The 11551-nt window shown below is 37.5% G+C and overlaps 1 protein-coding gene across 3 annotated transcripts; it reads right to left on the bottom strand.

Annotated features, from left to right (window-relative positions):
* Positions 1-2157: 2157 nt before the first annotated feature.
* Positions 2158-11531, bottom strand: STRADB (STE20 related adaptor beta). Of its 3 annotated transcripts, none has more exons than XM_027786286.2 (12): positions 11192-11531; positions 9451-9507; positions 9043-9123; positions 8532-8631; positions 7761-7882; positions 7177-7255; positions 6542-6665; positions 5819-5990; positions 5302-5406; positions 4847-5076; positions 4232-4274; positions 2158-3751 (listed from the first exon to the last, which is right to left on the bottom strand). In XM_027786286.2, exons 2-12 carry the CDS (start codon positions 9460-9462, stop codon positions 3599-3601), a joined length of 1221 nt encoding a protein of 406 aa, XP_027642087.1. In that variant the 5' UTR covers positions 9463-9507; positions 11192-11531; the 3' UTR covers positions 2158-3598. The 3 variants fall into 3 exon arrangements, with proteins under 3 accessions (XP_027642087.1, XP_005237102.1, XP_027642088.1); XM_005237045.4 differs by having other exon boundaries at positions 7177-7285; positions 11192-11529; XM_027786287.2 differs by lacking the exons at positions 9043-9123; positions 9451-9507; positions 11192-11531 and having other exon boundaries at positions 7177-7285; positions 7761-7902.
* Between the last annotated feature and the right edge of the window lie 20 nt (positions 11532-11551).

Raw genomic sequence — 11551 nt, 5'->3', positions numbered from 1 at the left:
GTAATGATACAGCGACAAACAAAAAGCAAGATATTGTGTACAAATTATTTGGCTAGCTGTTTATTCATAGACCACCTCCATTTCTCAGAGCCTTCTTTTTTAAATCTTTAAAAACTTTTAAAGTCTTTACTTCTCTGTTACATCAGATAGCTTTATTTCATGGTATGGTTCTTACTCATAGTCTTTTGAGGTCCGTCTCACTGGATGTGTTATGTAGTATCTCAGGATTTCAGTACTTTTTCCTCATTCCTACAGGACAGGGATGACCATCATTAGGACAAGTCATTACAGCTAGCTTTGTTGTAGAGGTTTATTAGACAACCTAATATACTTTAGCAAAGCTACTTACTAGCATTAAAGACAGGGTATGTAAGTCACCTACTTGGGTATCTGCCTCACCTCAGAGACCTTCAGAACAATGGTTTTCAAATGCTTTGCCATTTAACTGATCCTCCAGGCTAAAAACTGCTTTCATAGCGCTTGAGGAGAAAGAGGGTGTGGGGAAAAGAGAGAGGTAAGGTAAAACTCAAATTTTTTTATTTTTTTTTTTTTCTTAATAGCATCAAGTGGAAGAAATTGTTCTCTCTTCAATGAGTATTTATTGCATTGAGAGTCTTTAAAGTGAGTAGTTCAAATAGCAGATCAGGTTGATCCTGAGTAAATCACAACTTTTTCCTGTGTTCGTTCATTCAGTCATTCACACACTGCTGTGATATGAGACCAAAACAGAAAGAAAGTCAACAGTTTTGAGCATATATTCAGGATAACGTTAATTAACATAAGTTTTCTATTGTTACAGGTGTTTGATTATTTTAGGTACTATGAACTGGAGCACAAAGGTGACAGCAAAAAAAGCCCTTGCATTTTCACAAGTATTGCAAAAGTAACCAAGCTATACATTTCTGTTTCAGTGGCCATAAGATTTTGCAAATGTATACAAGTTTTAGAAGCCCCTTTGAAAATACCTCACATTGAGCCTAAATGTGAGATACTTCAGAATTTCAAGTCCTTATGCTGGTAACACACGTCATTGGTATGAGTAAAAATGAATAAACACATGCTCTAAAAAAAATACATTGTGCTTAGAACTATGTCAGCTTGAAATACAGTCTCTGCAACTTGTATCTTAATACTACAGATCATGAATCTCAGACTTTGAAAACACTCACTGTGCAAAAGCTTCAGATTTTCAGTAGAACAGTTGATTCAAAGAACTTACTTTCAGTGACAGTTGAAATATGATGATTATACATACTTTTATGTTAACTATTATTTCTTATTTTGCATTATTCCTTAATAGCAAGTATCAGAGTTAATGAACAAAACTGCAGCAAACAATTCAGGGACTACATTCAAATATTTCTGGTTATTTTAAGAATTACTAGAAGTCACTAGAAGCCTCTTAATTGCTTTTTGTTTGAAAATATTCTAGTTGTTGAGAAGCAATAGTTCTAACAGTTAAGATTTGTGAGCTTTTTAATTTACAAAACTGTATTTCATTTTCTTCTTAAAAGTTATGTCAGTACAGAAGCTGGATCGGTATTTAGAAACAAGTAATTTTATTTTTTTCTACAGAGACAGCAGGAAAGTAACTCCACTGGAGCACAAAAGTTTAAATCAATTTATAGTGACTTTTTTGTTAGTAACCAAGTTAATTTTTATAGAAAGAGCACGGGGCACTGTTGTTTCAAGAGAAACTTGCAGATACTAGCAGCTAAGGTGCCTGGAATTTTCTGCTCTACTCTTTTTTTTTTTTTTTTAGAGTAGTAATGCTTATTCAGCAGTCTATAATTAAAAATATGTACAACTTCATGTGTGTTCTCACTTATTTGACATAGTTTTAACATGTACTATTAGTCAAAAGTTACTTGTAGATGTTATGTAACACATTTGATTTGAAAAGTCAAAATTTTTAGTGGTTAAGAATTAAGAACATGGGCTTCGCATGAAAATAGTATCTTCTCTAAGAGCACATATTTAAATTACTAATATTTTTATGATCAGAGTAATTTTCCAATTTAGACAACTATTTTCTTACCTAACGATTGGCATAAATATGAAACTTCTTTCCTGCAGTAACAAGAAGCCATTAATATGGCTGGACTATGGTGAAAACAGAAGTACAAGAATTACAGAAATAAATGGAGACAGATAGGGTAAGTTTATTGAAAGGGTTTTAATCTTAAGTTTCACATATTAGGTTCTGAGATACAGAGCTCGTTTCACAGCATAATGAGCAGAATCAACTTTTTTGTTAATATTTTAATGTGATTGGTTAGAATTCTATGTCTGTCTCAGGCTTGTGTTTTGGTCATTTGGTCTTCAAGGCTCTGTAGTGAAGCTGCTGGCAAAACAGTATTCCCAAGGCTGGCTGTAGCCTGGCTCAGTAATGGAAGACTTGAACACTTAATGTGGAATATTGTTAACGATGAGAATTTAAAATATCCATTCAGTATCTATTTATACGTTTCTACTACAGTCAGAACTTACATCAGTAAAGTACTCATGGCTTTAGGACAACATTTACTAAAAGGCGATGAGAATGAGCAGCTTTTTTAAAAAGAAGCTGCTTTTGTTCAGCCTGAGTTGCCTGGTACAGTATGAGAGATGAAAATGTACTGAATTGTAGGGAGAAGAAAGGCAGTTTTTCATCTGACTTAGATAATAAAAACCCTAGAATCCTAGTGAATTTAAGTTCTTGCTATAGCTGAATCTATCCTTCACTGTGCCATGCAGAAGAGGCTTGTTTGTCAGCAGGAGTACCAGTGAAGCTTAATGCATATTGTCTGTTCTTTTAAGATACAGTATTAGGTTCTGGTAAGTTCTGTTGGTGAATGGGAATACAGTATAAATAAAAATATGTACAGTAACTTCAGATTATTTAATATGATTCTTCAAAATTAACCCATACCTGTTATAACTTGAGACTTGCACAGTAAGAGGTCCTCAGATTAACTGCTAAAATGACACAGCAATAAATGGAGATGCAAATGCACAAATCTGTACAAAGAATGTAGACAAATGTAAGAGCATGAGTCACATTTTCAAGTAGCTTGATTTCTTTGGGAAATACGCAGTATTAAAACTGCATGAAAATGATGAAAATGCATGAAAAGAAAAACATTTATTTGCATAAGCAACTAATCTGTGCAGTTGCAAATTTAGACTTGGAAGCGGAGGATTTCTCCTTGCTGAAATAATCTGGGTAATAATGAAAAGATTAATAGATTGTTTAAGTAAGGTCACAGACAAAACCCAGGCCTGAATTCAGAAAGGCACGTTGACTGCAGCAATATGAGCTAAAAATACATTATAAAGTAAGATCACAGTAGGAATGCTCTTGTTTAGAAATATTTTGAAAGAGGGAGATAAGCATTCAGCCATTTTCTATATACAGTTTTCCTTATGGTCAGAAAGTGAGGCACGCTGCACTTCATGATGCCAACAGAGCAAGGAGTTAATGAAGTATGGCCACTTTAATGGCATTTTCAAGTATACCTTGTCTAATTGTATTTTAACCATACAAACTAAAGCAGCAAATACAAATCACATTTTCCTTCTTTGAAACACAGGAGAGGTATGTTTGTTTGGTATTTATTTAGAATTCCCAGTCTGTATCATCTTGATTTGCAGTAATATGTCCAAGTTCAGTTCCAACTATTGCTGAGGGCAGTGCCAAGAGCTCTGATCTGTTATTTTGAATAGGAGGTGGTAATAGAGACAGCAGTGAATTCTGTGTTTGTTCTTTTATCTAGAAAGAAGAAAAATTAAAACAAGGCTGCACATAAAAGTCAACATAACCTTGCATCTGACTTGATTAAAAGCACATGAAATCAGAGCCATGTTCTTGCATGTTACAATACTGAAAATAACAGGATGAGGGGTTTAGCGTTTCTCACTCTAAAGCTGAATTAATCTTTCAAGGTTAATTACTATAGCTCTGCGGTTCTTCTGCTTTAAATTAAGAATATTAACCATTATTCTTATTAGTTAGGCTGATTTTAGGTAAGTTAAACCAACTTTATCAAAGGGGAAATGGATTACTCTTAATACTTCCTATACTATCAATACCATTTTGTTTAAAAAAAAATAAAAATAGTCTGAAGCAGATATGCTGTTACAGGATGTTTTTTTGGCTCCAGCTAACTTAGTAATTTTGTAAAGCCACAAATATTAAGAGTTGGAGATTTAGGTTATAGCTGTGTCATTTAACAAAATGTAGTAAACTCACCTGTTTGAAGAACGTATGCGAAAGCAAACTGCTTGCTGATGGCCTGGATCATAAAATGAACAATATAATTATATTTTGGAAAGTAAAATACTGCTTTTGGAAAATGGGCCGGACTGACAAATCAATTTAAACGCTGTGGTTTTTCATCCACAGGACAAACGTGGATATGAGAAAAGCAGCACAGAACTCCTACATTCTATGCCTCAGTTTGTAGTGAAGGCACTACTAAAGAAATCCATTTTAAAGGCTTTTTCACTTTTCCATTTAACAGAAATTTACTGCCTCATTCAGAAAAGACAGTACTGAAAACATATACTTCAGATTTCTGTTTTTTTCCTGTACAAAGTGCATGTTTAAAAATGAATTTTACTTGTTACAAAGTACACTCGTATTACAAGAAATTCAGGAGCCAAACAACTTTAAAAGCATGGTTCCTCTATCAGATAAGATAATTTTTAAATTACAGAACAAAAGGTAAGTGTAGCGTGGTACATAGTACTTCTGGTCTGAAATTCTGACTTTAACAGTATTTAACTAATTACTGTATCCTAAACTGTGGGCCACGCTTGGTCTTAGATTGAAGTGACAGAAAATTCGTTTTCACTAGAAGGTTACCTTTTCTCAGGGTCTTGTTGCAAGCAAAGTTCTACCAAGTTGTGGAAAGCTGGTGAAAATGTTTTGGAAAAGGGAACTTGCAGTCTTTCACTGGTCATTGTGCGTGTCATGCTCTCACCAATTCCAGAATCAACACCTGATCGGGAATTCTTCATCCTGGATTCCCCACGGGGAAAGGTATTTATATCCCAAGGACAATATGTGGGACCTTTCAGCTTTTGCAGCAGCATCTAGTAGAAAGGAAGACCAGCAAAAGAGTTCAGCAGCTAATCTGGACCTATTTAGGCTAAGCTGTGAAACTCCAGGAACAGAACAATCATTTGATCTAGAAAGAAGCATGCATATTTGAAATAACAAAACCAGCCACCATTTCAGCAGCAATAGCATTGGTTTCTCAGAGTAAAACAAAAAAAGCTCAGCATGGTTTTCAGTAGAAATTAAGTTTAGAATCATACCTGAGTTCGGGGCATATCTTGAAATGGAACATGTCCATTGGCTAATTCACATGCTGTAATTCCCACACTGTAAATGTCAGACTTCATGTTATACCCAGATAAATCCTGTGAAAGAAAACTCTACTGGATCACTGATGCCATTGATCAGTGCTGACAAAAATAAAAGCGTCTGTTTCAAAGCAAGATTCCAGTACCCTGTAATCTATCTACACTGGATTGAGGCAATTAAATTGTGAAACTTCAGGCTTTGTTCAGAAATCTGATGGTTGTACTGAAGACAAGTTTTAGGATCTGTAGTAGTTTCCAGGAAGGTCAGGTGAGGAGACAGTACAGCACCACCTTAACAACAGCTTTAAAACTGGTTTTCTTTAGGAGAAATACAAATCCAGTTCATCTATGCCTTTTCAAAAGTTGCAGTTCAACAGCTTCCACTGCCTTTCTGCAAGCACGCTGAAGTTAGACGTTGAGTATTCCCAGCAACTTTGAATAGGAAGAATGAAATTTAATTTATACTAACCTGTCTCAGTAGTTCAGGACTCAGCCAAGGAAGCACAGATGTACTAAACTGGGGGAAATCATATACCACCTTTGACTTTTGTCCATTTTTAATTAAACTGTAGAGGTTGTTTAAGCCAGAGAGAGAAACCAGCCCATCCCCTGAAATCAGAATGTGGCTAGCTTTAATATTCCTGTAACATAAAGTGGTAAATTTTAGTTATAAAAATTATTCAAAGAACTACTAGAGTAGAAAGGCTTTCATATTTCATTAACTTGTAGTGCAATGTTAGCATGCAGTTCTATTTAGCAGATTATTTTCATGAAGTTCTTCACTCAGTATGAGTTGTCTTTTTAATACAGCCCCAAGAGAGAGGAGAGATGATCAGCAAGAGAAAACTGCCAGAAATTGGAGAAGGGTCCTCCTTCCCTGCAAAGGGTGTAAAGTAAGGAAGCCGTTTCTACAACTCTGTTTCTTGTCTGTTTGAAAGAGCCAAAGCCAGACAGATGTGTAATCCCTGTAACAACTGGCATGAAGTAATGCATGAGTACTGTTCTTGTTAAGTTTCTACAAACTTGGTTCTGCTGTATTGAAAAAAAACAGCTTCTGCAGTGGCTGACATAAGAGGGTATATAGAAAAAGGAAGGGAATAACACTTAAGCTGAAAATTAATTTTGAAGTGGAACTAAATTCTTCATAAACTGGATTTTGTAACCTGATTCTTACCTACTGACATTCTCCTACCTGTGAATGTAGCCATTCTGGTGCATGTAATTTAATCCTCTGATTGCACCAAACAGAATGTTCCCTATCAAAGCTTCACTCATTCCTTCAGGAAAGTAAGTCTTCAGCAGGTGTCTAGCTGAACCTGGAAGTGAAAAAAGCCTAGCTAAGCCTAACAAGTCTTGTTAAATTACTTGTCTATGCTTGCTTCATTGTCTACGTTCATCAAGAGTGGTGTTCTCATCTTTATATTGACTGTGATACGTCAAGAACAGTTACATAGATGCAACTGATGGATCCATTGGGCAAAGATCTCACTCAAGCCATGCTTCTGTTAACTGAAAGTCTATGCCAAACCTTTACTCAATCAAGTTTTCTGTTGCCAAAATTCAAAGCTGTATAAACTCAAACATCTCCCAGTTACCATTCCTCACATGGTGGGTGTTAGGACCAACTGCAATTTAATGCAGTTCCAATACCAGCCTTCAATGGGGGGGGAAGATTATGTACAGAAGGCTTCTCTAAACAAATAGTTTGATAAAGTTTCTTTTTCCTGTAAGACAGGGTTTGCTTAAAAGGAAACCTCTGATGGACCGTGTGGTCCAAATGGTATCAGCCCTTTTTCCTATTCCAAAATTGCAGTTAACAGTTCTTACCATAAGCCATGAATGGGGAGATGACCCAAAGCCAACTACCAGCTGTAAACACTGTCCAAAGTGTCATTATGTTGGGATGCTGGAAAAAGTGGGATAAAACCACCTCATTCTATGGAATTAAATGAAAGTGGATGTGTTAACCACAAGACAACAGTCTTACTAAGAGCATTAACTACATCAGTAATCAGTAGGAAGAACTGTTGCCTGTGTGCATTTATACAAAGTTGCAGGTGATGTGCATAGCCTGCAATAGAAATGTAAATAACTTGCCTGTAATTACATTTGTCTGAAGTAAATCTAGTTTGCTCATAGTCCAAAGTTTTGGTGTTAAATACCAAGTACAGAACATGTTTCAAAGAAAAAGCTGTACAATTACAGTAGTATTTCTAAAACACTTGTTAACTGTTTTCTTCAGAAAGCAACTCTCAAATCTACACATGCCTGGTGTTTATATTCTATGCCTTTGGAGGAAAAAACTTGACTGAAATGACCCAGTACAAACACAAAGGCTACCTCTGTTCAGTAACCCCACGTGTATTCATCACTATCTTCATCAGCCTTATGCAGAAATGCTATTGCTTTACCTGTAAGGCTTTCAAATGTTCTTCAGAGCAATTTTCTAGGTCTGTGATCCTGACAGCAACTTGCATGCCTGTAGGCATATGCCGTGCAAGGTAGACTGAAGTTAAGTTGTTGAACCTCCTTCCTGAAACCAGAAGTGGCTGCCTTAACATTGAAAAATACAATAATCCACCACATAATTTCCTTCATATTAAGAGATATTTTTACAAATCTAAAATTGCAGTTGATAGCAGCATGACCTTTTCTTTAAGAATGTCAAGAACTTAAGTAGTTGCCACAAAACATATCCACCAAATTAGTTAAAGTATGGCTCTGATATTTTTAGAACACCTAGAAGTGTTTAAACATTTTTCAGTATCAATTACACATCTCAATGAACAACACTTTTACCACGTATATTCACATAAACATGTGCATGCACAGTAGGGTTCAGGGCAGCCGTCCTTAGGGCAATCAACTTAGGTAGCCAAGTGACAAGACATGATGTTACTTAATGCTGTTATTTATTGTGCACATATCACAGATTTAGAAAGCTGACATGCACAAACATCAAGAGAAAAATTCAGGTAATTGTTGATTTGTCTTATATCTTAAAATAAGTGATTACTGAGCATTACATGAGCAATGCACATTTCACAACTAAGGAGAACAAGAATAGTTCTCGTCAGCTGATAATACGTTTTACAGACTTAATATTCACTGCAGTTAGCAACAACCTATTGAGGACATACATCTGCAGGAACAAGAAATATTTTAAGATATACTTATGTTACCTATTTCCAGCTGGAGTTCATAGTGAGAAACATTAGAAGAGCAAAATACCATTTCATTCCTTCCTGTAGATGGGGGAATCCAGGCTAGTTCAGAATCAGCCTAACAGTGAGGAAAAACAGTTCTCAAAATGACTGTAATTTTTAAACATGTATATGTTTAAAATTAATACAGAAATACCATTAATTAGAATGCAAAGATGAAGTACTCAGAATGTGCAAGTCGGTGCTTTTACCATTATACTGAGACTTAGTTTTATGACCTACTGATTAGCAGTGGGTTTTTTTGTTTGGTTGGGTTTTGTTTGTGTACCTGTCTGTTTGCTTTGTTTTTAAACAAGTACAAGATTAAGAGTAACAGTTACCTACAGTCTTCTTCCAAAGTGGAAGCCCCAAAGTATTCTGGTTATTTTTGCTGTTAACATTTTAAGAAATACCACCTAATGAAATTATTTTTCATATGTACCAGCTTTATATTTAACGTTGGCAGTTACTGTTTCTTTTTTCTTCTTACCAGGGATTCATGGACACTGCTCTGAGATAGCTCTTCTGGTCTGATTGATTCAACTGGTGTATGCAGAATACAGGAACAGTCCTTGAGAAGGGAAACAAGTGAACGTTCATGGAGTCACTGCAATTTATTGAACGTGGCAGTGGGAAAACGTTCGAAAGTAGCCCCTCCAAGCAGGAGTTGGGAAAGTTTTCTGCTACAAGTCAGTCAAGCAAGAGGTTAAGAAACAGCACAGAGCACATACATGGCAGACTTAAGAGAGAAGAGATACTGAACAGTCTCCTTCACCAAAAGTTGATGCAACAAAGTTTAAACAGCTCAGGACTGTGGAAATCCCCTCATGCAAGACATTTCACCAGAAATGTTTCACATTAAGGTATGACTGGCAAAGATTTTTAAATACAAACTTACCAAACAAGACATGGAACCACTTTAGGTCAGGGGAAAAGTCACATACACCCATTTATCCTAGAAAAATTAAAAGTAGCATGTAAGATTGTACATAAACCTGTAATAAATATGTCTCTAATCACAACTGTGAGGCCATTCTTCTCAGTTAACACGCACAAAACCCCAAAACTACAGCTCTGGGAAAGCCTGCTTCTATTGAGCCTTCAGGCAGCATATGGGTTTTGAATGCCATACTGAGGATATCCAGTATTACAAAATCATTTAGGTTGGAAAAGACCTTCAAAGTCATTAAGTCCAACCATTACACATTCCAGCTCAAGTTTTCCTTTTTGAATCATTGGCTTAGCGATCTTATTACCACTTCTGAACAACTTTATTGCAAGTTAACTGCATATGTGCAGAAAGTAAAACAGAAGAGATTCATGAATCCCTGCAGTTTGTAGGAAAATAAATGTCTGTTGTTTTAAAGGAGCACAGCTGTGCTAGTCAGATCTCGGCTCAGCTGCGTGCAGCTGAACTAGCTCTCAAAAAAAGCAAGCCAGTAGCAATTGCACTTTACATTTCACAAGCAAGAGAGGAAATACTTTTGTAAGGGATTTACATTAAAAAAGAAAAAAAAGGGTGGGTGGGTGAACCAGCTTAGATAATTTTCGCTTTACTTAAGCTGCAGAATCAGCCTTTAAACTCTCTCACAGATCAGAGTAGCCACTCTGAAAGTCCTCCAGCAGACTTAATGTCTGTTGCTTTGAAAGCTTAGGCAGTGATGAGAGATGACTATGTTTTATAAGCATATCAAAGTGTAGAGTGGGACTAGCTAATTTACTAATTACAAGCAAGTCTTCATGATGAATCCTGTTTGGTGGCTGACAGTCACCTACAGGAGGTATTTCCATATTAATATGTAATTATTGCTTGAAAGTTAACCTTAAAATGGTGAAGTACTGTATCAGAAACTGCTTTGTTTATCAGTCTAAGCACTTAAAATATGTATGTTATTTAATCAAGGCAGCACTCTTGAAAAAGCTAACAAGCTGCCCACCACATCATCTGCTGCCAAACATCCAAGCTACTCCTAATCTTTAATACTGTTACAGTGAAAATTTGCTTGAAGAAATACCGAAATTCCTTATTAAATATGAAACATGGAGACAAAAGGAAATACTTAGTAGGTACTGGGCACCTTGAGAAGATCAGGGCATGATTTACCCAACCTCATTGAGGAAGTCTGTGGCGAAGTTGCAAAAAAGTAATAAAAATCATGCAGGTGCTAGCTGACCAGCACTGTAATGGCTACAGCATCCTTCTCCTACCTGGAAAGGTGATACCTCATTCCATTATACAAGATAGTTTACTCTGTTGCTTGGAATATTAAACTATAAGAGCTAAGATGAAGAATCAAGTCTTAACACTACAACGCTAAATTATTGTAGAATTTGTTCAGAGGGGGATCACCAGCCAACAGAAACATCCATGATCCACATTTGTTCCAATAACATTACAAATGTAAGGTTTTTATTTTTCTTATGTAGTTTAACATTGCGTCCATTTTCAATACCGTTTTGGATCATGTCCCTACATAAACCTTTTTCCTTGTTTCCACATGTTTTTAATTTTTTTTTTTTTTTTTTTTATACTGCAGAGAGTGACAGTGTTGCACAGCGGAGCTGACACATCCATCCCAGCTCGGCCAGAGCTCGGGTGCAGCGAGCAAGGCGGGGGAGAAAGAAAGAGAGAAACATGCCTGTGAGCCGGGGTGCGGGGCCGGGGCCGCCTCCAGACGCCGCGGGCGCACGGCGCTCCGGTTCCGCTGGCGCTGGGCTGCGGCTCCCCCTTCAGCGTTGGGAGGCGGCTCCCGCTCGCGGACCTCCGCCGAGACGATCCGTCCGTGGCAGAAGTAACGGAACGCGAGAGAGCGGCTCCCGGGAGAGCGCCTCCCTTGCTCCGGGACACCCGTTCCGCGCCCCCCCCCGCCTCCCGCGGCGGCCAGGCCGGGGCTGCGCCCCTGCCAGCGCGGCGGCCGCTCCCCGCAGGCGCCTCCTGAGCGCGGCGTGCGCCGCTCCTCGGCCCGCCCGGCTCCCCCCGCACTGGGGCTGAGGGCGCG

This window comes from Falco peregrinus, chromosome 8, assembly GCF_023634155.1.
Source record: "Falco peregrinus isolate bFalPer1 chromosome 8, bFalPer1.pri, whole genome shotgun sequence".
NCBI lineage: Eukaryota > Metazoa > Chordata > Aves > Falconiformes > Falconidae > Falco > Falco peregrinus.
The sequence above is the reverse complement of the archived record's forward strand: the minus strand, read 5'-3'. Positions and strand labels throughout refer to the sequence as shown.